General features: G+C 29.3%; 2 protein-coding genes across 3 annotated transcripts; both read right to left on the bottom strand.

Annotated features, from left to right (window-relative positions):
• Nucleotides 1-5,789: 5,789 nt before the first annotated feature.
• On the bottom strand, nucleotides 5,790-9,074 carry LOC132935640 (general transcription factor IIE subunit 1-like). Of its 2 annotated transcripts, XM_061002233.1 has the most exons (6): nucleotides 8,719-9,074; nucleotides 8,516-8,644; nucleotides 7,672-7,889; nucleotides 7,385-7,592; nucleotides 6,609-6,771; nucleotides 5,793-6,253 (listed from the first exon to the last, which is right to left on the bottom strand). In XM_061002233.1, exons 1-6 carry the CDS (start codon nucleotides 9,007-9,009, stop codon nucleotides 6,066-6,068), a joined length of 1,197 nt encoding a protein of 398 aa, XP_060858216.1. In that variant the 5' UTR covers nucleotides 9,010-9,074; the 3' UTR covers nucleotides 5,793-6,065. The 2 variants fall into 2 exon arrangements, with proteins under 2 accessions (XP_060858217.1, XP_060858216.1); XM_061002234.1 differs by lacking the exon at nucleotides 8,516-8,644 and having other exon boundaries at nucleotides 5,790-6,253.
• A 2,614-nt stretch (nucleotides 9,075-11,688) lies between these two features.
• On the bottom strand, nucleotides 11,689-13,482 carry LOC132953793 (zinc finger BED domain-containing protein 5-like). Its single transcript, XM_061026133.1, has one exon. It carries the CDS (start codon nucleotides 13,480-13,482, stop codon nucleotides 11,689-11,691), a length of 1,794 nt encoding a protein of 597 aa, XP_060882116.1.
• Between the last annotated feature and the right edge of the window lie 1,557 nt (nucleotides 13,483-15,039).

Here is a 15,039-nt window from a genome sequence, read left to right as displayed (position 1 = left end):
GATGAAGCACCTTGCGCTATAAGTAAGAGATATCTTCAGACCCTGATTTCAAATAAATCATCATATATACAAGCTTTTGATCATTTAATCGAAGAAAATGTGTTAAATAATATAAATGATCAAGAGCCTCATGATGAAAACAGTAATGATAAATTTGATAGTTCGTTTATGAATTGGGCTTCATTAATAGCAAATAATTGTAAATTAGAAGTTGAGACAATTAAAGGCGAATACGACAACGCTCAATTTATACCCGAATTGGTTCCACTGATAGTCAATGCCATGAAGTTGTATCCCTGTTGGTCCGGGATTATGAGAACAACTTTTGGGTATGGAGATGCTACCGTTTCAAGTAGTCGTGTTGAATGCAATCTTAATCAGCTAAAAAATAGTTTTTGAAGCAGATAAATTACCTATAAGAGTAGATGATTTTACAGAAAAGCTATTACAATATTATAATGGAGATCATTTACTATTACGAGACTCGCAGTCATTGACTACAACACCCGACCTTAATAATGAAGAATACATCGAACAGAATATAAGTGAAGATAATAATTATCAATTGCCGAACCACAATCAAACAGTATCTGGTGAAGATTATTGTACAGATGATAATATTATTGAGAAATACAGAGGAAGTGTAGTACATGAAGAATTAGTTGATAGAAATTATTCCTCAAATGAAATTAAAAGTATAAATTATTACCCAGATACAGAAATGATAGAAAAATCTAATGAGCTACTTGATAAACACGAAATTGATAAAAATGATACAAAACGTATTGAACCTTATGAAGAAAATAAAAATAATACAATTAAAAAAAAAATCACTATTCAAATGTCTTGTTTACCATGTGAAAATGGAGATTTTCCAACGGGCATACATAGATGTAAAATTTGTAACAAATCAGTGTATTTATTTGGTTGCTCCGTAAAGAATACACACAGCGAAGAAGGATTTGGAGAATCACGGATATGTCTAACATGCGCCGAGAAAGCTAAAGAATGTGAAGCTGTTGAACATTGGCAAAAAAAAAACAAAAATCATCGACTATATCACAATGTTGATCTGCTGAATCGTATCTTATGCCACAGCCAGGATTTGACCATGTCGATTTAAATGAAAAAGGTTCTGGAAAGGTAATTGTATTTCTCAAGAATGGCAATACATTTCGTAACAAACCATACAACATTCCAAGATTAGGTAAAATCATTCTAGACAATAGCTGCTCATCAGATTCCTTGTTAAGTATTTTATCATGTGCTGCAGCTGATAGTAGTACTTATTTTGAATTTTTATCCCGCAATGCAAAGCAAAATAAAACTGCGAAATTTATTATTAACATGATATGTCCTAAACTGAAAAAAAAATATGAACAGAGAACGTATTTTATTACTGGCTCCATTTTTACTGTCTGATAATGAATATATTGGTGATGTAAAAAAATAGATGCAATGGATACGATATCATCAACAGCAAGCAAATTGTTGAAAACATTGTCATCTTATAAAACAAAAAATTATGGTACGAATTACATCTGTCCAGAATTTTCCATTGAACCACATAGCTATGAGGTTATCAAACTGATTGCATTCGATGGTCATATTATGGTTATATTTCAAGAATCAATGGACACATTTTTCGAATTTATATACTTTACCTTTTACATACTAAGTAAGACATTCAGTAAATAATGATTCTATATTTCTGTATTCTTATGTAAAATAATAAAAACAGCACTCCTAACAAAAAATATCTAACAGTATACAAAAAGTATAAAATAATTTTATTTTACATCAAATATCCTTTTCATCCATATTATTACCAACCTATTAATTAAACCACGCCGTGGCGTATAATACTGTATACAAAAATATATAAATATTATAAAAATACTTTTATTCTTACCAAAATATTTGATATAGATTTATAAAGAAAATGATAAATTTACATTTCGGACTTTTGGTATTAAAAATATAATTTCACATCATTCACGTCAATAAATTTAATGGTATATCAAATATCAATGATATAATTTCAAACACGGAAGAGACTGTAAGCAAGTATATTAAGTATTTATCATTATCTATTGGATAAAAAAAGGTATGATAAAATGTGTATAAATAATAAATTAGAATGGAAGGTATATTAAGTATTACGTAAAAGAGGAATAAAATAGTATACTACCTACGTTTTATGTATTTTATATTTGTATCATCATTCAATTAAAATATACACAAGTATAGTACACAATAGTATGGGCATAGGAAATACAGGAAAATACAGGTAATTGATTTTAAAAATGGAAAAACTGTTTTGTCATTCAATTAAAATGTACACAAGTATAGTACATAGTAGTATGCGCATAACAAAACCGGGTTTTCTCGGGTTAGGGGGGTTGTACAAAATTGAATTTTGGTTGTACAAAATTGTACAAAAAAAAGTACATAATACTGTACAGTTTAAAATTGAACTTTTTAGATTTTCGACATTGGCAGTGCTGGGGAAACGTTTCTCCAGCACGCGCATAACAAAACCGGGTTTTCTCGGGTTAGGGGGGTTGTACAAAATTTAATTTTGGCTGTAAAAAATTGTACAAAAAAAAGTACATAATACTATTAAGGTTTGGTATTATGATTGAAAGTGGCAGTGCTGGCGAAACGGACCTATACAAATGTTGTTTTAACACTTTTATAATTTATTATAAGCTACAGAAAACTCAATTTAAGATTTGTTTATCCAACTCCTCAAATTAAGTAAAATTAACAAGAAAATTACTAAAACTGAATACTTAATAAAAGTTGATTTAAATAATTAATTTTTCATATATCGTTTATTTTTCTTTATATAAGTATTTAACTTAAATTTTACTCAATATTCAATTTATTCACTTTTATATACTATTATTCAACACTTATCTATCATAAAAATGTATTTTTAATTCATTTACTTTTATTTATCATAAACAAAAAATCTATTCATTAATATTTCAATTCGTTTAACATTCAATACTCTATATTTCAATTCAATTCAATTCAAAAAAAATTATTCATCAATAACTTCTATATATTTATTCAATTGCGTGAATTAACTACCTATTTTTTCTATTTTAGATTCTGAGCGAAGCGATGAATGTATTGACTTTACAAAGATGTGTTTTTTTTTTATTTTTTTTTTGTCTGTCATCACCTTTTAGGACAGTAAAAATGCTTGAATTTTCTTCAACAGTAACTTTTTTGATAGGAAAGTGAATCTCGTTGGTACTTTGGGGGGTCAAATTTCTCAGTAGTTTTCAAACGCGACGCGAAAAACAAAAGAAAAATTAAGGGAAAACGGGAATTTTTACGCAAAATCTGTTTTTGAGAAAATCGATTTTGGTTTTTGGTGCAACTCTAAAACAAATGACCGTAGGTACATGCAATTTTGACTGAATGTTTATATTTGCATTTTCTATACACCATAACATTTTCCATATATTCTGACTTATTTTGAGCTGTTTACGGACATTTTTAGTTTCCAATTTTTTTTTGTTTTTTTTTCTATAAATATGAATAAAATTGTATTTGTTGGTTAAAAAAGCTTGAAAATTTAATAAAAGGCTCCTAGTTTCTTGTTTCAAAGGCAGACGCAAAAAAAAAATTTAAAATCCTTAGTCACAGTTTTTATTTATAAGCATTTAAAGTTCAAATATTGACAAAATACGTAAATATGACGAACATTTGCAAATTATTTTGAGTTAGAAATTCATAAAAAATTTTCTTTTTAAATCTAAGATTTGAAAATGTAATACAAGATTCCTCATAAGTTTGTCTACCTTTATCAAAAAAAAAAATGTCTACAAGAAAGTCAAATTAAATTTTTATGAGCGTTTGAAATTCATATTTTTTCAACATTTGATATTCACTCGATATCTCATTAACGATTTTCTTATTTTGTTGGAACTAAAAAACTTATGACTGTAGATACTTGAAAATTTCACTGAATGTTTGTATTAGCATTTTCTATACACGATAAAATTTTAAAAATAATTTGACTCTTTTTGAGCTGTTTCCGGACATTGTCAGTTTTCAATTTTTTTAGTTTTTTTCTATAAATATCAATAAAATTTTATTAGTTGGGTAAAAAAGCGTCAACATTTAATATAAGGCTCCTGATATATCGTTCTAATAGCACTTGAAAAATATTAAAAATACATATGCACAATTTTTTTTTACAAGCATTTAAAATTCAAATTCTGACAAATTTTATCAAATTTATAATTTAATAATTATTTTGTAGTTAAAAATGTATAAAATGTTCAACTTTTATAGCTAAATTGAAAATTGAAAACAAGGCTCTTAGGATCCACGTAAATAGGTTATAATATATAAATTACTTTTTTCACAATAATATCATCAAATATTACTTGGTAATATCATATGCTGACTGACCGTTTTCGCTCAGAATTGTTTTTCTGATACAAAGATATTATATCATTGAATTCAAATTTAACACCATCCATTACAGTGACCCACTTGTAACCTACTGTACAGCAGAGCAACATCCATTTACCCACCTTTTTTCAATTTTTTCAATTTTTTCTATCTATTCTTTTTATTCATTTTCTTCAATTAATCACATAATATTTTCACTATTCATTTACAATATTTTTTTAATTTATTCTCAATATATTAGTTATTTAGATCAGTCCCCCGCTGTCTATCTACTAAAAAAAAATCCTGAATCTTTCTCTTATTTCTTTTTATTTTTATTCAAATAACATCTATAATATACGCACCTTCACCAATTAATCCTTCTATACTAACGTGAGACGTGTACCCAAAGCTGACAATTCAATATGCAATAAAAAAGGGTGATTAAATGTTCAATAATGACAACTAGATTGTGATATTAAAATATATTTTTTTCTTTTAATTAACATATCAATCAATATTTTTTATTCTTTAAAATCACAAATGTGTTGCCAAACTTTTAGTATCCATGAGATTAATAAGTTTTTACACTCAATAACTCACCTCACAAATTGTTTATATTCTTAAATATTTATTATAGAAGAGTAACAAAAAATGTATGTCATGGCGTCATGCAAAATATTATAATATTGAAATAATTTTGATTTCTGTAGGTATGCATGAACAGTATATTATTATGCAGTTAAACAGTTTTGAGCCCGGATAACAAAATATATACCTATAATAGGAAGGAAAAAGATAATTTTCTTAAAAATATGTATCAAGATACAGTTAATATAAAAATTGAAATAGAACCTGAATGTCAACAGATATAATATTATTTTCTCTAATCGTATGATTAATTGGCGTCTTACATAAAGAATTTATGGAAATACTTAAGAATTTATGTACCACTATTCTCTGTGCATTTATGTAGTGAATATAAAATAACCGGTTACCAGCTCACCTTACACTTCCAAGTCCCAACTATATGGGGTTGGCTACCCCCTTGTCCCACACAACAATAGTGCTGTAGTCTATTACTTTCATACACTCACATCAGCTAATTTCAAGTCTCTCTCTTTTCTATTTATTCTTTCGTCTTCCTCTCCACAGTTCCAAGACTTTTTCTATTATATTTTGAAGTAAAAATTATCAGTAAATACATAAAAGTTGTACTATACCTATTAACTGTATATTTATTGGGGAATATAATAAGTAGGTTAGGTTAGGTACTTCGCTTTTATGTTCCCAGCTATAACATAATATTATGAAATAATCTGAACACAGAATAACGAAATTTCTCTTTATCTTTAGCAGGACTAGGTTGTAATATTAAATATTATAATAATGATGGTAAAATATAAATGTATGTTTTGTTCTAAGTTTTTATGTAATCTATGTATGTGGAATATAGAAAATATTAACTACTTTATTGAATGGAAAATATATAATATAACTATTACCTTTACTATCCATGTAATGTAAAAGTTTTTACACCCAATAATTCACCTAACAAATTGTTTATATTCTTAAATATTTACTATAGAAGAGTAGCAAAAATTGTATGAAGCGTATAAATAGATTTATTTATTGTCATTATTGAACATTTAATCATCCAACGCAGAGAAATAGTCTTGATAAACTTGTATATAGTGTTCTTTTTCGGATGGTGTCATTTGACTAATGGCATCTGTCATATTCACGACTTCTGTTATTGGTACACGACGACCAGCCACACTTACCAAAGGCACATCTTCATCATCTTTTTCCTCTTCGGATGTTAGCTCTTCAACACCTAAAATAATTATTTATACATTTAAAACCAAAGTAAAATATTTTTTTCAAACCATTCTTATTTAACATTTAAACACAAATACTAAATTGATTTTATAATGAATTTGCTTATCAAACCAACAAACAATGGATTCTTATTTATATATTAGGACTTTGTACCATAACTTGTATATATACATAATAATATATATCTGTTAAGTTTTGGCTTTGATATTTGAGTTTTATAAAAATAACAAAATTATTTATTTAATTTTGGAAAAATTTTGCATTTCAATATTATTTGTACATATTTTCCATATTTCCTAAACAGAATATTTAACATCTTGAATAATTATTAATGAGTAACATTGAATTACCTAAACCAATAGAAGGTTCATCACTTGAATCTGCGTCCTGCCCACTTTTCTTACCGGCCTTATCAGTTTGATACGCACGTTTTTCATGTTGCAATAAGACAGTCATTATATCTACATCAGGAGTGAATTCAAGTGGAGCTTTAGTCTCCATTTCAATTGAATCCTTAAAAAGTATTTAAACACAATTAATGTATTAATACATAAATATTTCAAATATTTATACGGATAGTAGAACCTATAGTTATTAAAAAACAATTTAAGAACAATACACAATAACATAGAAATAAATATAATATAACATTTATACATTTTTATAGTATTCAATATAATTAAGCTCGGGCCTAGGCGAAATAAAATATAATTTATAATTAAAAATGTAAAATAATTTTAACAAGTATCAAAACATTGATATCAAGGAATTATTATTGACCACTACCTAAAATAGAACACTCATATATTTAGTACAGTCTCTAAAAACTAACTTATTTATTATATAAATGCAAGTAAAGTCCTGTATTAATATATTCTGGGTATGATTTTTAGTATGGTATGATGCTTGGGGTGATTTAGATATTGTCACAAACGGTTATCTTTTTATAGCCCAGGAAAATATAAAAATAATAACCTTAGATAAATTTAACATAATATATTATCCCATTGAGAATCTATTTGATAAGATTTTAAGGTCTGTAGTATACAATAAATATATGTATTCTTTTGTATTATTGTATTAGTTAATTAATTTTAAAAAGTAAAAATATGAAAAATGTTCTTACTCGAGTAGAAGTATTTTCCACAACTGTACTTTCTGTTAACCATATAGGTCGTTCTTTGACAACTGGACGATTGTCTTTGAGGTCTTCGCCAATAGTAACTTCCATTTTAGAACTATTTGAGTCCAGATTTCGCATTTTGTCAGGTCCCCATCGTTCCATACCATTCATTTGTTTAGCGCCAGAAGACTGTGGTGTTGCTGACTCCAGTCTAACAAAACAAAGTAATTGAAAATTGCAACAGTTATTTTTTTAAATAAAGTATTTCAATTAAAATGTAGTGCATGTACCCTAGAATACGGGTAGGTTCTGGTTCGAGAAGTTCTGGTGCAAGGCGGATACCATCTAGTTCACGAAGTATTGTATAAAAAGGTTCTACAACTTCATTGAAATTAGCCAACATTACACGAGAATCTTGCTGTGGTAGAACTGAACTGTCTTCTTCAACCAACTCCCCACAAAAAGTACAATGGAATTCGTTGGTTTGGAAATCAAATAACATATCAGCCTATAAAATTAAATGTTTGGGTATTCATTTAGCAAACTCCCTAAATCAACCTACGCAAAAAATATTAATTATATTTAAATAAGAAGTCCGAACCTAACCTCTTTCATTTAAGAATTACACACAAATGTTTCACAATAAATAATATGAAGGTATAAATGTATAATATATAATTTATAAGATAACCTTTTTTTTTATATAATATTTAGTAAGAAATATATTATATTTTATTTGTAAGAAAATGAACAATTTACAATAAGTATAATTGAATAAGAAATGCAAGACATGGTAAGCAGTTAAAACTTAAAAGTAGTCCCCCAGCTGTGACACTTTTCGAGCAGAATTGGTTTATTAGTTTAGTTTAAAAAGTATTAACTATTAACAATAACAATAATAAACAATAATGTTGGTAGCATAGATAACATATTTAACAAGTACCAATGGTTATTTATTAAATTTATTTAAACTGGAATTTAACTTCTTTTTTTTTTACACAAATATAAAATATTCAAGATAAATATTTAATGATATTTAAAATCATGAAATTTCTACTATTCATAAGAGCATATATTTATCTAGCTATATTATATTTAAGCTAAAATTGATGTTAAGAATAATTATTTGCATACTTCTAAATCGGTAAAAGTTTTAAAACATTGAACACATTTAAAACTGGCTCGACTTGTAGCATTACGTTCCTGTGTCTCCATTTTCTTTCGCATACAATCAAGTTTATACTTGACCATGTTCACAAAAGACTAAAATTTTATATTATATAATATCAGTATATTAAAAATTATTCAATTCTAATAACATATAGGTAACTACCTACCTTATAATTTATAAAATAATAGTTGACCTTCTGTGCTTTACTATCAGCACCAGTTTCCATTCTCAACCTAGTTTGTAAAAATTTTTCACTTCTCAGTATAGATATGCGTTGTCTAAGCATTTTCCTTTCAAATTTTAATAATTCACACATGTCATCTTCTTTCATACAAGGATTCCTAACCAGTATGTCAATTATGAGTGCATCTTCTATAGTATAGAAACCTCTTACAACCAATCGTGCAAGACGTTTTAAGCTCGTTGGCACTTCCATAACCACGACTCCAGCAGACATTTTTAAAAGAAATAGCAGGTCATGAATGAGATAAGTTTATTGTACACTGTTACTAAAACATAAAATTATTCATTGGAATTTGGGATTTTAAGTGTGTGGCGCTCCCTGTGCGTTTTTTCGTAATTAATAGGGAACCCACCAATGAAAAAATTCAAGAGATATCTGGGCGGTCTCCCGACGGTGGCGAAGCCATCGCTCCGTTATCGTCTCCTTCTTATCGCTTTTAACAATTTTTCTCAAAATGTCTTCAAAATTCTAGTTATACCCCCCTTACGGGCCTCGGGCGTCACCGCTCGGACCTGATTCGCGTTCCCCGCTAAATGTATAGGCCGCGTGCGTCCGTACTCCGTTCACGCCGAGTGCCGCGGCGGAGAAATCGATCGCGGAGAGCGCGGCGATGAGACGATTTCAACGATTTTTCGTCTGGAGTCGTGTATTACCTCTTTTTAAAACGTCTCACCTCCCCGTTTGCCTCGGAATCGCGTTCCTCGCTAAATTTAAGGGCCGCTCGCGGCCGTACCTCCTTTGCGACGAGTCCCGCGGCGGTGCGGAAAACTATTACTATATACAGGCATGAATATATCCGTCGAAAAGTTCGATTTATAATTATTATAATTTATAATTTATTTTCAATAAACTGCGTTATTATTAGGGCTCGGATTTTAAAGCAAATGCTTCTTTTTATATATATAAAGTAGAAATCTAATTTGTATACATACATTTGTTTCACGTAATTCTGATTCCAAATAAACGGTTTTATTTTTGCTTTTTTTTATGTAAAAGCTTTTTTTGTTATTTTATTGCTTTTTTCAGTTATTCGAACTGTGGAATTCGAAGTGAGAGTTTTCACTTAAAAAAATGTTTGTTTAATTAATAAGAAATGTGAAAACCCGGAAATACGGACTCAATGGTTGTATTGGATTATTATAGTTTTTGTTATCGGCTTGATTTTATATCTATGTATAATATAAATATAGATTTTATTGTAGATTATTGATCTACTTGCAGGGGTCGATAACTTACGCTCAGTACATAGATAACGACGTTATCGACCAGTTCAACATTTAAGTTTTATAGTGTTGTAATTTATAAAAATACCTAAAGTTAAAACAAATTCATTTAAAAAAAAAATAGTATTAGAAGTTGATGAAGAATTTTTTCAAACAGATGGATCGATTTTATATTACAAACTTTGTGAAATAAAAGTGTTTTATGAAAAAAATATAATGTACAACAAGACATACGGAGAGAAAAACATGTGAAAGCCGTTAAAAGACACGAAAATCTTGTCAGATACATGGTACCTAGTGAATTCTTTTTTTTAATTTAAATTAATTTTTAAATTTTAATTCAGTTTTATAACTAATTCATGTTAATTTTTGGTCATGCTTTTTTAAAACAATTTTGTGCTTTTTTTGTTATTTAATATGCTTTAAAATCCGAGCCCTAGTTATTATATTATATTTTACTGCCGTTTGTCCTTTTGCCTACTCGGTCACGCCGTGGGTTGCTTATATCGGTATATATATATTTGATTTGTCATACAAATTGCGTAAATATACACAATACAGCCACTGAATTGGAATCGGTCTGTAGGTACCTAGTGCATGCATATTATAATAAATAAATGTATAAATATTAAGAGTTGGTACGGTGGTTAGGTTGGGTTAGTTAAATTATATAATAATATCTTAGCTCGAGTCAATGGCGGATGTCACAGAAACGTTTATCGACAATGTTCAAATACTTCAACGCAGAGTGTATTACAATATTTAATTATTAATCGATTGGTTGATATGACTATACAATAGGTAGGTTTAATCATGAGCATACAATCAAATTAATAAATAGATAATTGATAAATAACAATAATTAATAGGTATACTCAGCTATTGCTTTTATTATCTACTTTTATAAAGCAACTTACCTAAATCGTTTGACATGGGATCGATTATGTGGTCAAATATTAAATATATAATATACTATGTAGTAGGTACTTAATATATTACAGTTTTTAGGTGAGTCAAATTTGGTGATCATAAATTTAGTGTAGTATACAAATACTGCTACAGATTCTAAATAATACAATATTAATAAACAAAATAATACTTTAAGTATTTAATTAAAGTCTGGAAATTAAATTGTGTAATGATATTATGACTATATACTTTTTGGTACAACTTATATAAGTAGGTTTAATTATGAGTATTATATGAAATAAACCAGGGGCGTAGGTATAGAATATTAATGGGGGGGGGGGGGGGGGAATTCGACTTAACTACATTTTTATTTGAAACGGCAAACGTATAAAATACGTGTTGTGGTCCAGTTGTGGAGCATGGTTGACAAAGGTCGAATCAAATGAATTAACAAGCAGTCAATTAAACTATTATTATGAATTTTATTGACGGTTGGTTAGTATTTAACACTTTTTTAACACTCGAAGTAATGTTACAATTTAAGACAGATATCTCTAGCACAGCGGTTCCCAACCTTTTTGAGACTATTACCCATAAGTCAGGTTAGATATTAACAAATACCCCAGACCCAAAAAAAAAGTTGAGTAAAAAAAAAAACAAAACAAAATATATATTATGATAATAATTATAATTTATTTTATTTTTTCAAACAAAGAAAATAAGAGTTTTTATTACGACTAATGAATAACGGCAATGAACATTAATGAGACGGTTGATATTGCTTTTTTCTAACAATTTCTTTAATATTCGGTTCAGTTTCGGCCAATGCACATCTTAGGTCGTGTTCCAAGTTTAATCGGTTTCTCGCTTTTGTTTTCATTGTTACCATTGTTGAAAATCCACTTTCACACCTGTACGTTGTGGAAAAAGGGATCAGTATTTTCAAGGCTTTTTCTGATAATAATGGATACTCGCCACCAATTTTTCGCCAAAATGTTGCTAGTTGTGTGTTTTCAAAATCTATTTTCTGTGTGTTGTCTTCACGAAGTCCTAAAAATTGTGATTTGGTTTCAATTTCAGTATCTGGAAATACATTTTCATCCACTGAAAAGGGTCTTAGCACCCAAGCATTTACTTGACGATTTTTTAAATCTGGAAAATATTTACCGATTGAATCTACTACTGATAATAAGCGAATTTGGTCTGTGAATGAACATTTTTCATTTCTTTCGTCGAGCACCATTGTTAGTTCTGGGAACATTGAAATGTCCTCGACATCAATTCTGCGTTGGTAAAGTTGCAATTTACGAAGAAAACTGGCAACCTTATCTTGAGCAGTTAAAATATTCGTCATATTTCCTTGCAAACAGAGATTAAGTATATTTATTTCATTGAAGAAATCCGCAAGATATGCCAGTTTAGAAATAAATACATTATCTGTTATTTGAGCGTGAAAATCTTTCTCCTTTACCTTCCCTGATTTTTTCCTTTCTAGAAATAAAGCAATTTCTTCTCGGAGCTCAAGCACTCGGTGCAACACCTTGCCTCTCGACAACCAACGTACCTCTGTGTGGAACAACAAGACGTCGAATTTTCCTCCCAGTTCATTACATAAGTCCTTAAAAATTCTTGTATTTGTCGCACTGCTTTGGATGTAGTTAACAATTTTCACTACACGAGTAAATGTGTCCATTAAATCAGGTGGAAGAGTTTTCATTGCCAAAGCATAACGGTGTATAATGCAGTGATTAAATAATGCAAATGAAGCAACTTCTTTCATTAATGTTTGGAAACCAGAATGAATGCCCAACATGGCTGGTGCTCCATCTGTACAGACACCTATTAACTTCGACCACTGCAGCTCATTTTCATCGACAAAATTTTTCACTGTCCGAAAAACATCTTCACCGCGTGTAGTAGTACTCAGTGATTCTGAGAATAAGTATTCTTCTTTTATGTCGTTACCCTTTATGTATCGAACATAGACAAGTAGCTGGGAACAAGATGCAACGTCGGTCGACTCATCTAACTGTAAGGCGAAGAAAGGACTTGACTTTATTTCATTGAGCACTGTGTCCAAAATATTTTTGCTCATATCCTCGATACGATTTTCGATAGTGTTGTTAGAAAGTGATATCTTATTTATCTTTTCAAAATGTTGCTCTCCAAGAACAAGTTTTACTGCATCTAGTTTACACGGTTTGATGAGATTTTCTCCAATTGTATGAGGTTTCTTGTTTTTTGCAATTCGTAGAGCGATGCAATATGAAGCTTCAAGACCAGCTTCAGTTGACTGAAAAAAGTAACCGGATGAATCCATACGTGCATTTTTTAACGCATCTTCTTTACGTTTGAAAAATGCAATATCTTTTTCTGCAAACTGAGAATGACTTCTCTCAAAATGTTCTTTTAATTTGCTTGGTTTCATACTTTCTGTTGTGAGAACTTTGTTGCACAGAACACATTGAGGCTTCTCGACACTTTTATCAACAAACTTAGTAAAACTCCATTGTAGAAAAGCTTCTTTGTATGACCGTTTTTTCCCTTGTGACATGGTTCCTGATTCAAAGGAAAATTATTAAAATCCAACATAAAAAAATATAAAATTATTTTACTCACCTACTTTTACTTCACTACAAAATAATCAGAAAATCGACAATACTGATCGAGACAAGTACACTAATGAACAAACAGTGAACGACTGACTGATGGTAAAAGATTAAAACCATTAAATTAAATAACGATATAATTTTATAATAATAGAATATAAAATGTGTAGACAATTGTACAACAAAAATAATTCCAGGAAATTCAATATAATGTAATATTCTAAGTATTATTTGAAGATAATAAAATTATCAGTGTCATTAGGACATAAGATAAGGTATTTCCCAAAACTATTAACAACAATATTATATTATTACAATTTAATTTACAGTCATAATACACATGAGTAAATGGATAATAAGTACTTAAAATACAAGTTTAACTTTTACCCCCCAAAAAATCGTGTTTTTACCCCTTAGGGGATAATTACCCCCAGGTTGGGAACCGCTGCTCTAGCATGAATACTGTCAACTAGTCGTCACGCAGAAATAGTGTGACTTGTCTCCCTCTCGGAGCGCCTTCATATACCAGACAACAATCAGATTACATGGTATTTTACAAAATCCCACTTAAGTATTCGTTATGGCTCTTTTGGTACTTTAGAAACTAACTTTCCTTGTGGCACTTATTAATAGTAATTAATATATTGTGCCACGTACACCATGCGTAATACTGTAATAATAATATATGCTTGTGTGGGTGGTCATACACCTTGACTATTGCAACATACGCGAGTAAACTCAAAAAAAAAAAACGTAGAAGTGACGGCCGTAAAAATGTAACATAAACCCGATGTCCCATTATAATCTACAGATAATAAGGAATAATTTTATATCAATATCATAGGAACACAAAAAAACCAAAATACAATGAATACGTTAACATGGATAGATCAAGCAATGAGTGGCGTACGCAGGGGTAGAGTTCTGACCCCCCCTTAAATTTTTTTTCTATAAAAAAATCTTATTTACCACTATTTTGATGTACACAGATCAATTTTTGGTCATTTTTAATAGATATAAAATAAATTGTTGAATATGACAAAGACGTCGATAATCATAGTTTCTGTTTTTTTTGCTGATTTAGAACATTACTAATAAACGTCTGACATAATCGATGGTGTATCATCATTAATCAATTATTACCACGTTTATTACGGCCCGAGGAGGTTTTATAGCTGATGACCAGATTAAACACTAAATGTAGATTATGTATTATTTCAGTATACCGTTTTAAACCGGTATTGAAATCAATACCGTTATACCGAAAATTATTTTCAATACCGTCAGCCCTACTTGTACATGGTGTGATTACTGTGGAGAAAAAACGAACGTATTGTCAAACAGAGACCAAAAAATTTAAAATCTTACCGATTTAATTGGACGGTGTTTTGGAAAAAGGGCTCAAGTCGAAAAACACTTAAAAACGTCCATTAAACGTTTATAAGCTATTAAAAATTAAAAATTAAGATTTTTTTAAGCTATTGCATAGCTTTTATCGCAGG

This window comes from Metopolophium dirhodum, chromosome 1, assembly GCF_019925205.1.
Source record: "Metopolophium dirhodum isolate CAU chromosome 1, ASM1992520v1, whole genome shotgun sequence".
Lineage (NCBI taxonomy): Eukaryota > Metazoa > Arthropoda > Insecta > Hemiptera > Aphididae > Metopolophium > Metopolophium dirhodum.
This window is presented reverse-complemented; position numbering and strand designations above follow the sequence as displayed.

Excerpts from the sequence above, each read along its gene's own strand:
- LOC132953793 (XM_061026133.1), bottom strand. The coding sequence starts at position 13,482 with ATGTCACAAGGGAAAAAACGGTCATACAAAGAAGCTTTTCTACAATGG.
- LOC132935640 (XM_061002233.1), bottom strand. The coding sequence starts at position 9,009 with ATGTCTGCTGGAGTCGTGGTTATGGAAGTGCCAACGAGCTTAAAACGT. Across the intron at positions 6,772-7,384 it reads TGGAAAATACTTCTACTCGA|GATTCAATTGAAATGGAGAC; the intron begins GTAAGAACATTT and ends ATACTTTTTAAG. Across the intron at positions 6,254-6,608 it reads TGAACCTTCTATTGGTTTAG|GTGTTGAAGAGCTAACATCC; the intron begins GTAATTCAATGT and ends TAATTATTTTAG.